This window comes from Aquarana catesbeiana, linkage group LG04 (genome assembly GCF_042186555.1).
Source record: "Aquarana catesbeiana isolate 2022-GZ linkage group LG04, ASM4218655v1, whole genome shotgun sequence".
In the NCBI taxonomy this organism is placed as follows: domain Eukaryota; kingdom Metazoa; phylum Chordata; class Amphibia; order Anura; family Ranidae; genus Aquarana; species Aquarana catesbeiana.
The window spans coordinates 140,030,474-140,052,922 of NC_133327.1; the positions used below are offsets into that span (position 1 = coordinate 140,030,474).

Below are 22,449 nucleotides of genomic sequence, written 5' to 3' on the forward strand. Positions count from 1 at the left end.
AAGCCTTTTTTGATATCCACATGCTCGCCTATCCTTTTGGGGAGAAGCCTTCTGGTTCTTCCCACATATTGCAATTAGCATGGGCATTCAATTATATAAGTGAGATGGGTACTAACACACATAATTAATTCCCTTATGTTATACTCCCTATTTGTCATATTAGATTTAAATTGAGTGTGTTTTCTCTCTCCATTCAACATTAGCAAACCTGTTGCTTGATGCTTTAGCTTCAGGGCTATAGGAATCTGGAATTGAGACATATTCTATTATAACATTGCCTCTGGGCCATCTTCGTTCCCTTCTACAGTATGTCCACCTCTTCTAAGATGGGTATATCAGGATCTGACTCAGGTGGAGACAGAGGAACTGGAGAAGGGTCTTGGTGTTTTTGAGCCCTGGACAGAGATGGCTGCAATAAAGCTGTTAGTTGTTCAAGGAAATGTGACATAGATGCAGAAAATTCTTCCTTTGTCTGGTAGGCCGCTTATTGGATGCAGAGACAGATGTTAAATTGGGTTTCTACTCCAGGGCAAGAGAAGCATAGTCACTGTGAGGTTTAGGCCGGGTTCACATATGTGCGGCCACGGTTTCCAGCCTGGGGTCCAGTGCGTTTCTGTTCACTGGTTCAGCTGTGATTCAAGTTCTAATTTTTAGCCTAAATTCGCACCTGAACTGGACCCAAAAATGCACAGGACCCTTTTGGAAACCGCACCGCGGCCACCCTGGACATATGTGAACTGGCTCCATTGAGAGCTGGTTACACTCGCATGTCATGTGAATTGCATGCGGTGAAAACCGCATCCAATTTGCACATATTTGAACCTGGCCTGAGTGTGCTACAGGCCTTCGGCAGAGTGAGTGTTTGCCTGACATTTTGCCATAGCTCCCTTTTGCTGGTTTCCACCATAGCTAAAGGTGAGGGTAATCCCCTATGGGGTATCACAGAGTGGGGTGCGGAATACAGGATATGTGTGTCTGGAAGTAATATGCAGCAACCTGAGTGTAGACCGTCCTATAACAAAGACTTAGTGGAGAAAAGGGAGGGAGGAAATGCCTGAGTTCCTTATAATGGCTCTAGCGGAATTGGCAGTAAAGTGTGAGACCAGTGGTGTGAAGTAACACCCAGTCATTCATGCAAGACTAGACTCTGAGTGGTTGCATTTTATTAGTAAGTTTGAAAAGTTTACACTGTAAGCGAATACATTGCAAACATAGCTCCTGTTTTTACAGTGATGGTCAGAGATACAGGGTGACCCTTTCTTGCCTGTCCTTGATGCTGGACCCTATATAGAGTTCAGGCTTCATATGTCATGGTGGGCACACCCCCAACAGGATCATTAGGTTCTGGGCTCCATAGGGATGGACCATGGCCCTGGACCTGTATAGCACCCTGTGGCTGACTACATACATTGCACAAAGTTCCAAGGTGAGCGCCAGTGCAGAATCCAATGTCCTAAGCAAACCTTGGCTAGCTACCAAGGTTTTACTGAGTTTGCACTGATATGGATGCGCTGCTTCTTTTGTAGTATTAGAAGAAAGTAGAAGAGTTGCTTGAAAAATCCAAAAATAAAATAATAAGCTAGTTAAGGTTAGAGTGATTTCTCCGTAAAGAAGAAGTCCATCACCTTAGGACACTAACACACAACTGAGTACTCACTGAGTCAGATAGGTTTATAGGGGAGGTACCAAGAGGGCATGTACTCAAAAACTTGTCAGTGTCCAATCTTCTGAAAGTACCAGCCTATAACCCAGGGTCTGAAGATACTCAGTCTGTGTCCTCTACTGATTAGATTAAGAAAAAAAAAAAGTAAAACAAAGCATATACTGTAAGTAAAGTATATAGTATATGCTTTGATGTGAGAAGTGCAGAATACGTTGTAAAACCTGGTGATTGGTTTGAGGATCATTTAAAAAATGCTAGAAAAAAGAATACCAATGTAGCTTACCTAACTGTTTAGAAACATGACTTTACAACTGAATCTTTGAAATTTCAAATTCTGGAATGAGTTGACCCATCAGAGTGGTGTAGAAGGAGGGCAGATGGCATCTCTCTCTGCTAAGCAAGGGAGAGGTGTTCTGAATATTCACTCTGGATACCAGGACACATGATAACCTTAACTTTGAATGTGCCCTACTTCATTTTTATCATTAAAGCAAGTATGTCAGGTGGTTCCTTTGTATCTAATCCCTTTCTGTATTTTTTCTGCTTTTTCATAATTTTTCCCCTTTTCCTTGTGGCCTACTACATTGTGAAGGTACTTAATTGTGGTGCCAAGATATTTCCACTGTATATAAACTCATATTTCTCTTGCAGGAGGAAGACATGGCAGAGTTGTTGTCTAAACACTACTATATTAAATATGGTGTGATTTTGAAGGATGAGTTCATACAAAGTGCTGTGAAAGACTGCATACCATCAAAGCAACTGCCCACTAAAGGCAGTCACTGGGCAAATTTGTTGAAAGAAAAGCATGCTACGGTAATGCTCTTGGCAACAATTGCTTTGACTAGCATTTATATATGTTTATTTAGTTATATGTTAGTAGTGATGTTTATCCCCACAGCCCAACAAGTTAAAAATGTATGTAAGCAAAAAACCTTAAGATGAGTACAAAACTTAAAGTATATGTAAACCCTTACCTTGTAAAAGAACCCATTCAGTTTAAAATAGAAATGAAAGGCAAAACAGCAGCACACTGGTCTTCCAAGTTAATGGCTGTGCGGGGGAGGGGGGTCTGAACAAGTCTGATCATTGGAAAAAAGCAGGCTCATTTCCAAGCACAGCTAGAGAACTGACCATGCTGTGCTTAAATGCCCAGTATGGTCAGTTTTTAATAGGAAAGCAGAGGGTCTGGCAGGAACATTGGGTATTTCACACAAAGGATGCAATACAAAGAGAACAGGATACTTTGTCATACAAGTACATAGTACAGCAGGCACATATCAGGAATATGAAATGTTAGGTTTACATATTCTTAAATGAGTGCATGAAAAATCAATAAAGGCTGGGTTATTACTTTTGCAGGATCAAATTCTTATGTTGACTATCTGTGACATCTGCTTTCAGTCTTAACTGTAATTTCCTGCATAGTCATGCTGCCCTCCGATTGTCTATGCCTCAGGTTTACCCCACTGTCCATCATTCAATTGCTGTGTCTGCTCTGTACCAATCTTTTATAAAGCTACACCCTGCTGTGTGGTCATCCTCAATATTAGTCTAACCACTCTCTGCCTAAACTTTCTGCTCACCCCATCTTCCACCAACTGTGTCCCCTCCATATTCCTTCCACCCACTTTGTATTTGTCATTGTCATCTCACTCTGTTCCCTTAATACACTCTTTTTGTTCCATCTTCTGCTCTCAACACCTTTAGCTCCACTTTGCTAACATCACCTTGTGCCCTACTCTGTCCAAGTATTAGGTGGTCTTTCAATTTACGTTTATGTGTTAAAGGCTCAGTATGTGACAAGTAAGACTCCAGTACCAGAAGTAAAGGAGACGGTGGTGGATTACTCATGGCTGCAGTGGCCTCTGTTGTTTTCAAAGTTCTTTGAAGCATCCAAGTTTTCTGGTAAGATAGACCTCTACTATAGTCAGTATTTTATTATACCTGTTGCTTGCTTTGCCATGTTTATTCATCTCAACTATCTCCCACTTCTTTTGCAGGACCTAGTATCAACAAAAACCATTTCATTGTTGCAATAAACTGGAAGGGGGTTAGTTTTCTAGATGAAACCGAGAAGAAACTACTGGATCTTTCTTTTCCTGAATTAATTGGCATCCATACTAAGAGGTGAATTAATCCTGAATAGTGATATACCCTGTGATTTTGTTTTAGAATTGTATTATTATACAGGATTTATATAGCGTCAACAGTTTGTGCAACACTTGGGTGAAATAAAGGGAGATAGTAGAGTAAAGGCCCATTCACACCAGAAACTGCACATAGCTGTGCGATCTTGACTGCATGTCTACATGCATTTGAAGCGTGCTTGATGCGCACTTGATGTACGCTTGAATGCGCTTTGCGCTGTGTTTAGTACTGCTTTTGCAGTGCATTTTGCTATAAGTTTTTTGGCTTGGCTTTCCTGGCTTAAAGGGGTACGATGCAGTGCATTTACAGCGCGTTTGTATCGCATTCCCTGCATTTGCAGTGCATAAAAATGCAGCATGCTCTGCTTTTTTTAACTGCACTGCAATGATGTGAACTATGCCCATAGGATTACCTTGATTCTTGGCTGTCTATGCAGTTGGAATGTAGTTCAAAATGCATCTAACTGCATCCAGTGTGAAAGGGCCCTTATAATACAATTCAAGAAAAGAGGGTTAGGAGAACCCTGCCTGTGAAAGCTTACAGTGTAAAGGGAAGGGCGATACAAAGGGTAATAACTGTGTGGGGATGAATTGTTAAGGAAAACTAGCTAAGCTATATTGATGGTGGCAGAGAAATATGAGGTCATTGATTTGGAAATGCTGTCTTCATTGGCTATATCAATTTTACTGTGTCCTTATTAATTTTATTTTAATGTTGGAAAAAATAGGGAGTGGAAATAGATTGAATAGATAAATATAAACAGAACCATCTTGGAGAACAGACATTACAGCTTAATTATCTCAGTGGAGAACTACTGTAAAATCATAAGATATGTTTTGTAATTCTCTTTTAGGGCTGCAAAGCAGTTTGGTCAGTGCTGTGTTTTAAATACAGTTCGTGGAGAACAATTTGTCCTAACAACACAGAACAGTGAAGAAATCTCTAAGCTGCTTCTTTACTTTGTGGATGGCCTGAAAACCCGATCTGTATATGTGGTGGCACTGCAGGACAGCTCCCGGACAGCAACAGAGTACAACAACAAAACAGGCATGAGCTAATGTCCCTTGCTTTGTGAACACTAGGAACAGTAAAAAGTAACATTAAAATGTATCTAAAGCCAAAACTTCTGTTTTGTTTTAGACAAAGTAGGGTATGGATAAAACCTTTGCTGTTTTTTTTTTCTTGGCACTTTAGTCCCATTGGAGAGACCTCCCCTAATTTCCTTTACTAGATGTAGAATTTCTCTGAGTGAGGGAACTCAATAGGTGTCACTGAAACAGGTGTTTCCACTGGGTGATTGTTCTATATTCCTTTTCAGCTATAGTTTACAACTCTGGACTTTGTCCTTAATGAGGTCCCAGTGATAATGGTCACCAGGACGAATAGAGAGAACAAAACTCTCCTGTGGGGACAAAGACAGCAATAAAGACTGAAAGGGGTTCTAATCCTTCCTTATTCCATCCAAAGCCACAAATAAGTTTGGGCTTTATATAGAATTTAAGGGGCTTGAACTTACAAATTTTTAAGTAAAGCACATAGGAAAGTACAGTTTTCTGAATCACAAAGAGATTTTATATCAATAAATAATTGGAATTACTCCTAAGGCTATGCAACAATATGCACCACTTTGAAAAATTTGTAGCAGTGCAACCACATTAGGAATCCTGTAACCTTGTAATGTGTGCTAGCCAACCAAAAACACCCTGGCTTTTTTATGGGAGTGTAGGAGTGTTTCATACCTTTCGTAGGAGGACTTATAATACAGTTGCGTATTTTTCCATATGCACTTTTTTGTATTAAAAGTAGCAACTGTCATTATTTCCTCACATTTTTTAGTCATTAGTTGTTTCTCTAATAATGTGCAGTTCAGGAATGTTTCCCATCAAACAATCCTATGATATTTGTCCTCTGCCAAAACGTTTGTTGGTGACACCTGCTTTTTCCAACATGTAAACAGATATCCGATGGAAAGAATTTTATTGCTTTCCATGTTGGTGGGAAACGCTGTATATGCATTGTATTGTTGCTAACTTCATGAGGTCTGTAGTAAGATGAATGAAACCGGCCAACCTATCGGGCTTCATCTACCATTCATTTAGTGTAGTCATTATGAAGAATGAATTATGATCTGTTGCTAAAGGTTACAGCAGTTGATTCTTGCCTTCTTGTCTTATCAAATGTTTTAAATAAGGCTTTCTTTGAGACTCACGCAAGGTAAGATTGCTTTTGGCAGATTTTAGTTTGTTGGCTATATGCACCATCTTACCTATTGGAGCATCATTTTTTTTTATCTGACACATGCATAGGTTTTAATTTACTTCAGATGACAGAGGATGCAGAATGTGCTTAAAGAGATAGCGTTTTTCTATTTTATTGTTCTTTTTACAAACTATCATTATGATATTAACGCAGATATATCATTCTTTCCCTAGATGAGCCTGAGCTTTTAAGTTTTCGAAGTGGAGACCTTCTGCTGCTTAACAAGAGTCCAGAGTTCCAATCAGGGCCCAACTGGATCTTTGCCAAGAATGAGAGAACTGGCAATAGCGGGGCTGTGCCTCTGGATGCCATCCATATTGTACCAATCCTTAGTAAACCCAGCCCTGAGATAATTGTAAGCTTCTGTAAAACTTTTTAATATGAAACAAACAGGTTTATTAACAAAACAGGTGCAGGCAGCTGATGATGTTTTTTTTTTTATCCAAAAAAATATTTTATTGAGAAAAACATGTAAAAACATACACATACCAACTTCACAGTTGCATTCAGTAATACATACTTCCCCTAGGTATATCACATTTGTATGCCCTACGGGCTGCATTATTTAACCAACATGTCTTAAGTCACCAACCTAACCAAACATTATCAGCCTGTTTATTTCACGGGCATATTATAAACCAATTGAGGACTCCAACCTTAGCATAAGCAAAGGGAATAATTAAACCACATAAGGAACCATACTGAGCAGGGGAGGCTTAAACTGTCTGACATTTAGGGCCTCATGTCCCCAAACCCAGCAGTCTGCCCACGACCAAATCCAACGGGGCAAGCCCCGGAACATTCAGCCATGGTCCCCAGGGTTTCTCAAACTTCTGCGGGCAGCCTCTATGTTGGTAAATTACTTTATCTTTTCTTAACATTTCCCCTACAGCATTAATCCATTCTTTAAGAGCAGGAGGCTCTTCTGAAATCCAGTGTTTCATGATTAGTTTACTTGCCAAGAATATAGCTTTGGTAACTGCCACTTTAGTATATTCCTCCCACCCCAGCTCATCTAACACATTGAGCAGACAGTGCTTGGGATCTGTAGGTAACTTGACCTGAAATACCCCATTGACAGTGTCCACCACCCCTTTCCAGTAGGGGTGAAGCTTTGGGCATCTCCATAGCAGGTGGATCAGGTCTCCATGTTCCCTTTTGCATCTAGTACAAAGTGGAGTGGGTCGAAGACCCATAGCATATAATCTGTGAGGTGTATAATAAACTCGTAATATGATATACAGTTGTGTCAATCTTTGTGTAACATTTAGGGAACATGTGGGCACAGCCTGCAACATCTCTTCCCACTGATCCCCATCCATCGGGCCAACATCTCTCTCCCACTTGGCCAGCATTCCCAGAGGATGTTTATTTAGAAAATGTTGTAGTAACATACTGTAAGACTGTGAAATAAACCCTTTAGTATTGTTGGCTCCTGCAATCACATTAAACACGGGTGTAGGTGAAGAGACCCAATCCGTGGATTTACTCTGTGCCACCACTGCATGTTTCAATTCAATGTAGTAGAACAGCATAGACTGTGGTAGCTCAAATAACCTCTGTAAGGTCTCAAATGTATGCAGTTTCCCATGTTGGAAAATCTGCCTAATATACAGCACCCCATATCTCCTCCATATCGCCCCATTCTGCATCTTGGCTAATTCTGGGTACGTGTCATTGAACCATATTGGGCTGTAGTCCGTGAAACCTGTCACCCCCTGCATATATTTAGTCTTGGACCATATTTTTTGGATTAAGTCATAGGTCGGGTATTTCTTGTTGGATTTGCCAAAGTCCATTGCCTCCAGGGCTGTCGGAACCTGAGTCTTTTTTAACTGTATGTAACATTACCAGTTCTGAGGAGCTACGTATAAGCCTCTCATTCTCTGCGCCGGTGTGCATTGTACCTATCAGTTGCTGCAGCTGCGCAGCTATATAGTAGAGCCAGGGATTGGGAAGGGCGAGCCCTCCCTCATCCTTAGGGCGTTGGAGGTGCTCAAGTTTGATCCTTGGGGAGCGCCCTCTCCAAATAAGTAGTCTGAATAGGGAATTAATAATTCTAAATGTCTTAAGGGTCACTACCATGGGTGTATTATGAAGTACATATGACAGTTGGGGCATAAGAATCATTTTAATCAAATTCACCCTTCCTGTTACCGACAGACAGAGTGAATTCCTTGTTTTAATCCTTTCTCCAAATTTTTGTAGCACTGGGGATATGTTTAATCTACCGTAATCTCTGATTCTAGGCGTCACCTGAATACCTAAGTATCTGAACAAGGTGGTTAGAGGTACTACACTGTTGTTGGGAGGAGTACTCCCTTCATCAATAAGCATCAGGGAGGATTTGGTCCAGTTGATCTGGAGTCCCGAGTATCTTCCAAACTCCACTATGGTTGACATAGCTTCATTGAGAGATTTGTCTACGTCTCCAAGCAGGATCATGGTATTGTCAGGGTATAACATCAATTTCTCCTGCTTGTCTCCGTATCGAAATCCGACAATATTAGGATTGGCTCTTACTTTAATGGCTAGGGGTTCTATGGCTAGCGCAAAAAGCAGGGGTGACAAAGGGCACCCCTGCCTCCTGCCTCTCCCCAAATTGAAAGTGTGTGACATAGCCCCCGATGCCCTAATGGCAGCCTGCGGGCTGTGGTATCGTAGACGCACCCACGAGATGAAAACATCACCAAATCCGAAGCGCTCAAGAACTCCCCACAGGTATTCCCGATCCACGCTATCGAAAGCCTTCATAGCGTCCAGTGAGAGTAGAGCCCTCTGTCCCACATTATCCGCCGCAGATTGCATATTCAGGTAGAGCCGTCTTAAGTTTACTGCCGTAGACTTATTTGGCATGAACCCTGCCTGATCAGGGTGAATGATGGCCGTGATGGCCCCATTCAACCTCATCGCAAGGACCTTAGCTAGAATATCACTTTGCAAGAGAGATATGGGCCTATATGAACCAGGATCTGTCGGGTCCTTTCCGGGCTTCAGTATGAGTACTAGGTTGGCTGTGGTCATAGAGGGGGGTAAACTTCTTTTTCCCCTGGAAGCGTTGAAAACCATTAGTAACTTGGGTAAAAGTATGTCAGCGTATTGCTTATAGACCTCTATGGGTATCCCATCTGCCCCAGGGACCTTGCAGTTGGGGAATGCTGCTAGTGCGGTTTGTAATTCGTCCAAGGTGAGAGGAGCATCCAGATCCTCTTTTTGGCTCTTTGTAAGTTGTGAAAAGTCAATGTCCCGAAAATAATCTGCCAATTCCTCCGAGGTATATCGCCCCGTTGGAAGATACAGATTCTCATAAAACTTGGCCAGTTCCATCAGTATAAGGTCAGGGGAGCTCACCAACCTACCCTCAGATGTTTTAATGGCTCCTATTACAGGGGAGCGCTGTTGAGAGTTAGCTATCCTGGCCAGAAGGCGCCCAGTACTTTCTCCCTCCTCATAAAACGCCAACCTGGAGAAGAACAGCTTTTTCTCCGCCGTAGAGGATAGCAGCCGCTCATAAGCAGATTGAGCTGACTGCCATGCCTCCCTAGCGGAGTCTGTCGGGGTATGTACACAGGTCTCCTCCAGAGCCACTACCTGCCTCTCAAGTTCCTCCTTGTGTTCTGATGAGTTCTTTTTTACTCTGCCTATCTCTGAAATGAGTAAGCCTCTCAGATAGGCCTTAAAAACGTCCCATTGTTCCATCGGGGACTGAAGGAATTCCCGATCATTCAGAAACTCTCCCATGCTCCGCTCCATCTCACTGTGTGATAAGAATAATTTTAGCCAGAAGGCATTAAATTTCCATGGGGCTCTAGGTAGCCTGGACTTCGGGCGTATGATCAGGTTAATCACTAAATGTGAATGATCTGAGACACTACGAGGCTTATATATCACGTCCGAGACGGATGGGAGCATGGCCAGGTTACCCACAGCTAAATCAATTCTGGACAATGTCCCATGAGTCTTGGAAAAACAGGAGAATTGTTTTTTACCCGGGTGCCTTTGCCTCCATACGTCCACCCATCCAACTTCATTGAGCAGTCTAAGCAATGGGGAGTCCCTTGCGTGACAGAGACCCCGAAACTAGGGTGCCTGTCCACGGAATTACTCAACCAGCAATTAAAGTCCCCCACAATCAGCAACGGCAGATCCGGCCGACTCTCAAGATAAGTCAGCAGTAACCGGAGTACCGCCGCCGTAAACGGCGGGGGCACATACACACATGCCAGTATACAGTTCAGCTTTCCAATCCTACCATGCAAAAAAACATATCTACCTTCAGTATCTATGCATACATCAAATTCTTGAAAATCTACAGAGCCATGTATCATTACACTCACACCCCTTGAATATGAGGTGTGAGTGGAGTGATATGCTTTCCCAACCCAGGCATACTTAAGACAACATTTAGTTTCAGCTGTTAAATGGGTCTCCTGCACACACAAAATCATAGGGTGATATTTTTTCAAACATGCGGAGATCATCATACACTTAAGAGTGGAACCTAAGCCTCTAACGTTCCATGAAATTATTGGCAATCCAGCCATTGGGCAAATGGGTGCATGGCCTTAAGGAGCAAGGCAGTACAGGATTCATAACCACAAAGTTCCTGAACTCATCTAAGTCTGCCGGGCAAAGTGGGAGTGGGGGATCCCCTCCCCAGAGATGTGGTGTGTCCTTGGACAGCGCATTCCACTTCAGGTCAGAAAGTACAAACCTAGATCTCAAGTCAGTGACATCGGTAGTAAATAGTGGTATTATGCGGCACTTCCAGTAAAGGATTCTTCGGTAGTGTATTCCTTGGTATAAGCAAAAAACATAGAAAGTAAAAACACGAAACCAGGCTGTCAACAGGACACGCCCATACAAATGAAGTTGAAACCAAAGCCAACGTGGCTTGCTCGCTTTATCTCTCACGTAGAAAGAACGCATTTTCTCTTGCTTACTTCACAAGATAGCTCACTGTTCGTGTAACGATATCAAGGTTCCCAGCAGCATAAAGCAAAAACATTCCCCAAAGTAAAAAAGTGTAGGTAATAAAAAACTGCAGGATCCAAAGGGGAATATCAGCACCATCCAAAAGGGGGATAAGTGAGCTATCGACAGATCCACTGTAATGCAGTATGGTGGGGTTCCAGAAGATATCAATATTATGCGTGTCAGGCGGGTCTCTCCCCATCTTCTCTGTATCGTTGTCTTAAGGCCTGTTCATTACGGTCAAGCCACATAGCTGCATCTTGGGCTGATTCGAAGAAATGAGCCTGTCTGTCAGCGGTGACTCTCAGCTTAGCCGGGTACAGCATGGCATATGGAAGCTGCAGAGCCCGTAAGCGTCTTTTCACATCTGAGAACTTGGCCCTGTGTTTTTGTACCTCTGCGGAGAAGTCAGGGTAGAACGACACTCTGACCCCGTTCACCTGGACATTAGCCTTTTCTCGTGCATTCCTCAGAACCACTTCTCTGTCTCTGTAGTGCATAAGCCGGGCAAGGATGGGTCTGGGGGGGGCTCCCGGTTGTGGCGGGAGACCTGGAGTGCGGTGCGCCCTCTCCACTGTAAAGAACGGGGAAAAGGCTTCTCTTCCAAATATCTCAACCAGCCAGGTCTCTACAAACGTGGTGGCATCCCTTCCCTCCGTTTTCTCTGGCAGGCCTACAATGCGTATATTGTTGTGTCTTAAGCGATTTTCCATATCATCCGCTCTGTTATTGGTATCTTTAGCAAGTTGATAGGCCGCATGTGCCTCACGAGCCACTGGCGGGAGTTTGTCTTCAATATTGCTTACTCTGCTTTCCACTGCAGTCATACGCTCTCTAATTTTCTGCAAGTCCTGTCTCAACAAGGATACATCCTCTCTCAGCCCTCCAAATTGCTCTTTGAGAGTGTTCACAGAAGCTGTGCAGACATGTACAGCTTTAAGTATGTCAGCTAGGGTTGGCTGCTCAGTCTCTTCACTGTCTGTGTCTGTGTAGAGAGGAGGGGGCCGCTCTGCTGCATCATCTACCTCTCCCTGCATATCAGGGTATAATGTGTCCAGCTCTCCCATCTCATGTGCCTCTGCCTGGGACAGTGTAGCAGACCCCCCTGCTTCTTGCGCCCGGAGCCCCCCTAGCTTTTGAGCATAATACACCATGTCTCTCGGGTATTCCTTACCCTGTAGCTTCTGTGCCTTCTTGCTAGCCGCATCTTTGTACTTTTGATTGCCCCTCGGTGTGCGCTGTGCCAGGGCCGCGGCGGCGCCATCTTGAATTTCGGAGGTCATGATTTCCTCCTTTTTCTTTGCTTTCCCTCTTGTGCACAGGGCCGGTGGATGGTGCGGGAGGGTGAGCGGGTCGGTAGCCAGCTGGAACGCCGTTTTTTGTCACCGAATCGCTGCTGGGAAAGGATCGGTTCAATGTGCTGAAGCGGAGCTGTGAGAACCACTTCCTCTCACATGCCGGTCCTGGCCACGCCCCCAGCTGATGATGTTTAGTAGCAAATATAATTCAGACAGATTTCTTGATGAAATCAGATCAGTAAAAGATACATTCTGGGTAGTAGTGTTGGTAATTTGTCTTTGTGTTTTAGTTGTACTATTGAATAACCTAAATAGGGCTCAATATAATTCTGCACTACAGATAAGGAAAACAAAATTGTTTATGCATACAGGAATTGTCTTCAAAAACATTTGCAGTGAATATGTGTATATGTAGAATTGTGTTTACTTAGTGATACATTCGGAAGGAGCAGCTTCAGCCAACAAATTAAGTTAGACAGTGAACTACTAGTAGTGTCTAAGAAACACTGCAATTGTACTAAAGTTAGAAAGTTCCTTCATCATTGTTGTTAAAAAAGCAAGTGCAGTCAGTTTTGCTGAGCTTGAAAGTTTTTTAGTTTTTTTTAGATAGAACTACAACATCCTGTCACATGATTCTGTGCTGTGCAGAACTTGGTGTATATAACGAAAAACAAACAAAAGAGGGAGCACCAGCCTAGTGCATATCCCACAGCATTTATTTAAAGCAGGGTTCCACCCAAATTTTGAACATTATCTCTATGCATTCTCTTCCTTGCCTAGATGCTGACATGCTGTGTAAAAAAATTTAAATTTTTACCTTTTTTTTCTAATCTTCTTAGCACTTCCTGGTTTTCCTCCCATGGGAGTAGGGGTGTTTCTAGCCTCTCCCAGACCTCCCACAGTCCCCTGGGAGCTAGTCTCAGGCTTCCCAGCATGCATTGTGCAACAGCGTCATCACAACATCTCTGCTCCCAGCATTCACCGCATCCAGGAAATACATGCTTGTGGGATTCAAACCGCCTTCAGTGAATTTTATAAGTTATTCTATACAACGAAATCGGACACAGGCGGACTTATTACACAGAACATGTGAGTAGATAATCATGAGAAGAAAAGTTTGTGAATGAACTCCAAAAAAAAAAAACGATAGATAGGTGGACCCCCGCTTTAAGATCAACAAGAATAATACTCACAAACTTGTGAATTAAAATCCCTCATCGAGCTATTCATCTATGACCCAGTAGTCCTGGACTTAGCACACTTCAGAGTGCATAGGGACCTCACTAGGATCCTTTATGGCTAACGTGTTTTGAAAGTAACCCCTTCATCAGAGCCGAAACCTATCGCCTGTCTGTTTACATCCGAATCCCTCTGATCAGTTGGATGGATGGAAAGAAGGACCACTATCCATCTTGATTTGGCGGACAGGATCAGATCGGATGGCGGCAAATATCAGCAGACATTAAAGATGAGCTGAACGGGGGCGTGGCCAAGATGGCGGACTGAGCAGACGTGCTTCTTGAGCTCTCCTGGAGTGTGATCCAACTATTCTATCCGTACCTAGTGACTGCGTGGATCGGAAAGATCCTGGCACATCTGGATGCCTTCTAAATCATTTGAGAGTCAAAAGAGGGGTAGGCGGCTGAGATTCCCTCCGGGTGCCTCGGTGGAATCCACCCCGGTCTCCTGTACCCTTGTTCCTCCTGCATGCCTTCACAATATGGCGTCTCAAACTGACCACGAGGAGACCTCTGCCCTGACAACTCCTGGCATACCGGAGGTTATGGCAGCTATTAGCTCCTGTCAAACTGCCCTCACGTCAAAGATTGAAGAAGTGCAACTGGATGTGAGTTTAATTCGGCAGGATTTGGACAAAATCAGGTCCCGGGTTTCGGAAACTGAACGACGTGTAGGAGATGTGGAAGACACAGTTACGGACCATGCGGCATCCATCCGGGCTCTGCAAACTAAAATTAGGGCATTGGAATACAGGGCAGAGGACGCTGAGAACCGGAGCCGCCAGAACAATCTCCGGATCGTAGGGCTCACGGAGGGGGTTGAGGGCCGGTCCCCTGTGCTGTTCACAGAGGAACTCCTGCGCTCCCTGCTGCCAGCGGCCCAGCTCTCCCCGTACTTTGCTGTGGAGCGGGCCCATCATGTTCCACCCAAGCCTGGACCCGAGGGTGCCCCACCCCGCACACTCATACTGCGGCTCTTAAATTTCCGGGATCGGGATGAGCTGCTTAGGGCTGCTCGGTGCGCCTGGTGTACTGCCCTATCGCAATGGAAAACCACTACTGTTCCCGGACTACATGATGGAAACCCAGAGACAGCGCCGGTCCTTCGACAGTGTTAAAGCCGCTCTGCGCGCCAAAGGAGTCAAGTACAGTGTCATGTTTTCGGCTAAACTGCGGGTGGTGGATAGAGAGACTGTACGTTTTTTCACTGTCCCCAAAGATGCTGCTGCTTGGCTAGAGGCGCTGCCGCCGTAGCGCTGTCGTTCCAACTGCAGAATGATGCCTATGTTTTGTATATGGTCTCCGGTTACTGTTGGTACTGGTAAGCAACTTCTTCCACTCGGTTATGTTATACTTTAAGTTCCCCTGACTTTGTTTGCCCCAACTGAGTGCTCGGAGAAATGCAGTGGATGTCCATACTGTTTGCAGTGCTGTTATATGCTCCCTGGATCACTGTGTCATCTGCTTGCTGTACCTACCTGGATGACTGGAAGCTCTCCTCCCTCTTAGAACTGATTCTGTTGGAGCTATATACCCTGTTGTTTCAACTTCCATTGGAATGCCAACTTCCTGCAACTGACTTCTAAGTGTGTGCCCCTGCTTTGTCAGGTGAAAGCAGTTATATTAATTATTTTCACTCCACTCAGATAGCTCTGGACTGGACTTTTTGTATCTCATACCACAAGTTCCTGTGCTCAGAGTAGACTGAGATATGCCCTAGCTTGTTTGCATGTCCCAAACCTGTGTGGTTTGTAGTCCTTGGACTAAGGGTGTTATGGGATTTAAGTGCAGCTCTCTGTTCCGAGTTGCATGGGGTGGGGGAGGTTGGCTGTTGCTGACCAAGGTTTTTGTTATCTGTGGTCTTTTTGTATTTTTCTTTTTTTTTTATGTTCAGGTTATGTTGGTCTATCAAAAATGATACCCGCCCACGTTGGCGATTACGTGGGTATGATACTACTCAGAGGAGGTGACGCTTTACTGGGCTCTGCTGCACCTGGGGGTTCGGCTTGCCCCCCTTGATCCAGGGGGCCCGGGTGCGACCACTGTTCCCCCTCCGATCTGTCCTCATAATACCTCTGCTAAATGTCTGATAGTATCATGGAACGTACGGGGGCTTATTTTGGTCATTAAACGCTCCTTGGTACTCATTTACTTGCGGAAACTCCACCCACACATCTGTATTTTGCAAGAAACGCACCTGGTGGGCTCGAGAATCATGTGTCTGAAAAAGGCCTGGGTTGGTGCTCACTACCACGCCTCCTATTCTAATTATGCTGGGGGTGTCAGTATTTTAGTCCACAGATCTTGCCCTTTCAGCTCATGGATGTTAAACTAGACCCCAGCGGTCGTTATGTTGTTATACATGCACTGATCTCTGAGACCCCCTATGTGTTAGTGGGGATCTACCTGCCCCCCCCCCTGTGGATATTGATGTACTTCATATGCTGATGCAACAGATTACGGTGTACAATGTAGATAATGTATTGTTAGGTGATTTCAATTTGGTGCCGTCCAGGGAACTAGATAGGCTGCATGCCTCTGGCCCCCCGCAACATGGTCTCTCTCATTGGGCTACCACCTTCCACATGACCGATGTCTGGAGACATTTCCATCCCTCAGACAGAGAATATACCTGGCTCTCCACGTCCTACCGGACCATGTCACGGATCAATTTGGCTTTTGCCTCCCCAGCAATGTTGCAGAGAGTATTGAGAATCTGTCTAGGGGTATCTACGATCATGCTCCGTTGTCTGTCACCATTAGGACCTCTCCAGTGGAGGGTGTGAGAGTCTGGAGGCTGTCCAGGAGCTGGATTGCGGACCCAGAGATTCAAGCAGTAATGCCAGAAGCTCTATGCATTTTCTGGATAGACAATGCAGATTCTGCAGAACCTATGGTGCTCTGGGATGCCTTTAAGGCGTGGCTTAGGGGGGAATTTATCACCCGGATAGCTCAGCGGAAAAGACAATCTGTGCAGTCTCTGCTGCAAATGGAGGAACAGGCAAAGTTACGTAAGGCAGTGTTTGTGCGGGGCCCGGTGCAGAGTAATTACATAGCTTGGCAGGACACGTTGAGGGACCTATCCTTGCTTAGAATAGATCTCACCAAGAAATCTATGATCGATTGTGCCCAAAGGGTGTTTGAGTTTGGGGACAAAAACGGCAGGCTGTTGGCCAGGTTAACCAGAGGACAACAAGCAGTAACTCACACAGGGCGTCTGAGGGGGCCTGATGGTCATCTTCTAACGCTACAAGCGGATATTAGTGAGAGATTCCTGAGTTTTTACCAGGCCCTGTACTCCTCTAGGGTCTCCTATAACAGCGTAGACCTGCTTCATTATCTGAACCAGATCCAGCTCCCCTCCCTTGAAGCAGACAAAAGAGAAAAATTGGAGGAGGAAATTTCCCTGGAGGAAGTACAAGTGGCATTGGGCTCTATGCAATCTGGGAAGGCCCCGGGGCCAGATGGGATCCCTATAGAATTTTACTCTACCTATCAGGAATTGTTGGCACCCAGGCTTACGGCATTGCTGAAGCAATTCACGGCTCTGGGATGTCTACCTGATTCAATGTATGATGCGATAGTGGTGTTGGTGCCCAAGCCTGGTAAAGACCCTGAGGATTGCGCCTCCTACAGACCGATATCGCTAATTAATGCTGACGCTAAATTGCTGGCAAAAATACTGGCCACCCAGCTTGGTAGAGTAATGGATGATCTTGTACATGCAGACCAGACGGGGTTCATGACGGGTAAGGGCACCGACATTAATATCCGTCACTTATTTCTTAACCTGACTACCTCCCATAGTAATTCCGGTACAAGAGTCATAGCCTCTCTGGACGCGGAGAAGGATTCGGACTCCGTGGAGTGGGGATACCTGTGGGAGGTTCTGCAGAGGTTCAGGTTTGGACCCAAATTCCTCCACTGGCTGAGTCTGCTCTACCGTGCTCCTAGAGCTAGCATCCGTATAAACTGTAACTTTTCGGATTACTTTCTCCTTCAGAGGGGGACCCGACAAGAGTGCCCGCTATCACCCAGCCTGTTTGCCTTGGTGCTGGAGCCTCTGGCGGTCCTGATTAGAGAATCTGACCATATTGTGGGTCTTCGGGTCGGCCCTCTGGAGGAGAAAATATCCTTATATGCAGATGGCACTTTGCTGTACCTGCAGGATGCTGAGTCGTCACTGAATGCTGCCTTGGCAGCCTTTGATGAATTTGAAGGATTTTCAGGAATTCGCATGAATTGGTCCAAATCTGCCTTATTCCCCTTAGATGTACAGGCCAGGGTGGATGGGACACGGACCCTCTTGCAATGGGTGGAGGAATTCAATTATTTAGGTATTAGAGTATCAAGGGACCTGGGTTCCTTCCAGCGCCTTAATCTCCAGCCTATAGTTCAGCGTCTTAGAGATCATTGCTCTCGTTGGGCTAATGTCCCACTTAATCTTCTTGGTCGCATTAATATTCTGAAGATGATTTATCTCCCCAAATTTACCTATATTTTCAGAAATTGTCCTGTCTGGTTATCCCCGTCATTCTTTAAAGACATAGACAGTAGCATTGGATCTTTTCTGTGGCAGGGTGCTTCCCCTTGGTTGGCCAGACAAACTCTCCAGCTTCCTGTAAGTTGCGGTGGCCTTGCCTTACCCAGCCTACTGGTGTACTATTGGGCAGCTATGCTTGTCACAGTGAGGTGGTGGTTTCAGCAATCCAGAGCAAATGCAGCTATACGTTTGGAGGCGGCCATAGTGGGTTCTCTTACGGAGCTGGGCAATTTGGTGTATAGGGGCTCCTCGGGGTATCCCTCCCTTCCGACCTCGACTGCGGCGACCCTGCGGGTGTGGGGTATGGCCAGGCGACAGATTATGTGCCCTAATAGGTGGTCCCCTTTTGTCCCTTGTGGGGTAATCCTTCTCTCCCTCACTTCAGAACTATCCCAGATCCACAACTTTGGGCCCGCTATGGCATTAAGCTGCTAAGAGATGTGCTCCAGACTGGATCTCTTCTCCCATTTAGGGCTCGTGCATACAGATTTGGCCTTCCTGCCTGGATGCAGTTTAGGTATCACCAGATGCGTCATGCAGCTAGGGCACAGTTCCCGTGCTCTCGTGTCCCCCCCCCCTCTTTTCCTGCAGCCTGCCAGGTTGCATGCTCGGATATAGGTCTGGTATGGATTTTGGGGGGACCCCTACGCCATTTTTTTTATTTTGGCACAGGGTTCCCCTTAAAATCCATACTAGACCCTTCAGGGCTGGGCATGGGCTGATTGGACAGCCCATGTGAAAGGGGCCTAAGTTAGTTTAAAAAAAAACTCACATGAGAAAAACATGAAGCCTGCCATTGCTGTCCTCTCCTTTTTAAAATGCTTTTTACCTGGCTGTCATCCTCATCCTTTGGCTTTAATAGTTTGAGTTTCTGACTCAAACAAGTTCAAATAAGCAAACTGACGATGTTCATAGGTTTACGCTTAATGCTAAATTTTCACTGAGCATACTTTTATGAATAACACACACTCAGTAGGGGTTGAGTTATTAAAGGCAAATGGGCTATTGGCTTTGCAAAGAAATTTTTTCCCAGAGCTTAGTGAATTAGAAGTCATCCAGTCAAATACAAGCAAAATACTGTTTTTCCTTGCATGTAATTAGGTATTCTTTGCAAGGTGAAACTTCACCACATTCACTAAGCTCTGAGGCAAATTCCCTTGCAAAGTGAACAGCCTATGTGTCTTCAGTAAATCAACTCCAATATATTCTTATTTATGGTCTATTAGTGAATGTTCAATGGGGTTGATTCACTAAATGCAAAAAGGCCGTTCACTTTGCAAGGGAAGTTGCACTTTGCAATTAAATATACCCTGGAGCTTAGTGAATGAGGTGAAGCTCTTCCCTTGCAAAGATTTAGTAAATCAATTATAATGTACCTCCATAACCACCTTCATGCCGTAACAAAAAAAGAACTGCAAATGAGCACAAACAAACACTTGGGTTGTCAACCATTGCTCCACATATTAGTCTGAGTTAATTTAAGAAAGATATGTGCCTATACAAAAGAGATGATCATCAACCATTTTGGTTAGTTATGGTTGGAATAGGAAGAGCTTTTATGCCTTTGGGTACATTGCAGACACCTTCTAACCAATCACTTTTGAGGAGGGAATGGCTGACCTGGATTTCCTTAATGCTTTGTCTTTGATCTGCCATACTTGAGTTATTAAAATATTCAATTCTGCGATGTGAAATAATATAATGTGGAACAATTCAATAAATGATTAGTGCAGCATTATAAAACTGCTGCTGCATTTATCAAAATGTGCCACTCAAACACATAAAAACAATCAACCAACAAAATGAAAACTATATTCATATATACAGTGGGTATAGAAAAGAATATCCACCCCTATAACCACTTAAGGACCGCCCACTGCATATATATACGTTGGTAGGGCGGCCTTATTGCACGAAATGACGTACCTGTACGTCGTTTCACGAACAACATACTGTTGCTGCGCGCACAGCGGGGGAGCCGATGCGCAGGTCCGGTGGCCACAATGTCCACCGGCCACCCGCAATCGCTCCTCAGAGAGGCAGAACGGGGATCTGCCGCTGTAAACAAAGCAGATCCCCGTTCTGCCAGGGGAGTACAGTGTGATTGTCTGTTCCTAGTGATCAGGAACAGCAATCTCTCTGTACTCCCAGTCAGTCCACTTCCCCCACAGTTAGAAAGCACCTCCCTAGGACACACTTAACCCCTTGATCGCCCCCTAGTGTTAACCCCTTCCCTGCCAATGTCATTTATACATATATAATCCGTGGATATTTTTAGCTCTGATCACTGTAATAATATCACTGGTCCAAAAAAGTGTCTGATCTGTCTTCCGCAATGTCTCAGTCCCGCTAAAAATTGCTCATCACCACCATTACTAGTTAAAAAAAATAATAATAATAAAAATGCCATAAATCTATAATCTATAAATCAATATACGATTATTGCTATTTTTTTACACAAATATGTAGAAGGATACATATTGACCTAAACTGGTGAAGTATCAGGAACCATGAATCAGACCGAGACAGAAGTATAGTTAAATCACACTTGTTTAATAATAATAATAATAATAAAAAGGTAAACAGAGTAAGCGTAGTCAAAACAAGCCAGAGTTCAGTAACCGGATCTGGTAGTCAGCCGAGCCAATGTCAGAGAGCCAGAGATAAACATAGTAGTACAGCAAGCACGATCAGGAGCCAGAAGGGATGTCAGCCGAGCAAGTCATCAAACAGGAACGCAGGACAAAGTCTCTGTGATGTTGACAAAGGCGAAGGCAGAGATCAAGTGAGCTGGATGGCTTTAAGTAGGCAGGACTGACGAGCAGAATCAACAACAGCTGGGTAACTGGAGAGAGATGGGAGCTGGCAATTAGCCAACACCTGAGCGGCCAGCTCAGAGAAGGAAGGGCTGAGTCCAGCCCTGACATGAAGAATTTTTTTTAAATTCGTTTTTATAATATTTATTATAGCAAAAAGTAAAAAGTATTGTTTTTGTATAAAGTGCAAAAATCAAAAACCGCAGAGGTGATCAAATACCACCATAAGAAAGCTTTATTTTTGAGAAAGGACATCATTTTTTGCAGCCTGAAATGAAGACAGACACAGTATTCATTTTATTTAGCTGTATTTACTATTTTGCAACGTATAACATCCAAGTGAAAGATACAGGGCTTTTTTTCTCAGAGAATAGGTGCAGGAACTCCCCCTTTCTGAGCCACCCCTTTTCTCCACCCCTACCCACCTCCGAGCACCGCTCCTTGGTTCCATCTCCTACCCACCTCCCAGTACTGCCCTTTTAGACAATACAGAACCAAGTATCAATTTGTGGTGCTAAGTAATCTGTAAGGAATTTGGTAATTATAACAAGAAAAGCAGTAAAATAGAACCCCTGCAGCCAGTAACAATAGAGCCCCCGTCAGCAACAATAGAGCCCCCACCAGCAACAATAGACTACACCACCACAAAAAATCCCCCCCTCCCAGCAACAATAGACTTCCAACAGCAACAGCAGATCTCCCCACAGCCAGCATCAATAGATTTTCTGGCAGCCAGCAACAATAGACCCCTCCCTCAACAGTAGCTCTCTCCCAGCAACAACTGACTCCCCAATAATATAAGACCCACCCCCAGCAACAGTAGGTCATCCACCAGCAACAATAGATTTCCTCAGAAACAATAGACCCACATGCAAAAATAGATACCCTCCATCTAGAATAGATCCCCCTAGTAGTGAGTATCAATAGACCCTGCAGCACACCCCAGCACCACTTGCTGTCAGTGGTGAAGGTGCCGGAACTGCGTTCCCCCACGTTCCCGCTGAAAAAAAGCCCTGGAAAGATATAACACCAGTATGTGAGAAAAAAAAATCAAAAACAGAATCACTGAGTTGAAAAAAGGATCACCCCTTGTGTCAGTATTTTGTTACAACTTTTTGCTTTAATTACAGCTTTTAGTCTGTTGGGATTTGTCTCTACTAACTTTGCACATCCAGACTTTGCAATATTTGCCCACTCTTCTTTGCAGAACTGCTCAAGTTCAGTTCAAATTGATTGTGACCGTTTGTAGACTGCTGTCTTCATGTCATTGCACAGATTTTCAATGGGGTTTATGTCTGGGCTCTGACTGAGCCATGCAAGGATGTTTATCTTTTCCTCCTTCAACCACTGTGTGGTCATTTTTGCTGTGTGCTTTGGGTCATTGTCATGTTGGAAGGTAAACCTTTTTCCCATTGACAACTGCAGCAGCAGATTTTCCTTAATAATTTGACAGTGTTTTTCTCCATCAATTTTTACTTCTATCCTGACAAGTGCTCCAGTCCTTGCT

General features: G+C 44.3%; 1 protein-coding gene across 2 annotated transcripts in view; it reads left to right on the plus strand.

Annotated features, from left to right (window-relative positions):
• MYO7B (myosin VIIB) overlaps window positions 1-22,449 on the plus strand; it is a 422,737-nt gene that overhangs the window by 303,825 nt on the left and 96,463 nt on the right. For both annotated transcript variants that reach the window (XM_073625783.1, XM_073625782.1), the window contains 5 exons: window positions 2,315-2,479; window positions 3,454-3,571; window positions 3,667-3,793; window positions 4,668-4,861; window positions 6,247-6,428. In XM_073625783.1, the coding sequence (XP_073481884.1) occupies window positions 2,315-2,479; window positions 3,454-3,571; window positions 3,667-3,793; window positions 4,668-4,861; window positions 6,247-6,428 (786 nt within the window). The remainder of the gene's footprint in view (window positions 1-2,314; window positions 2,480-3,453; window positions 3,572-3,666; window positions 3,794-4,667; window positions 4,862-6,246; window positions 6,429-22,449) is intronic.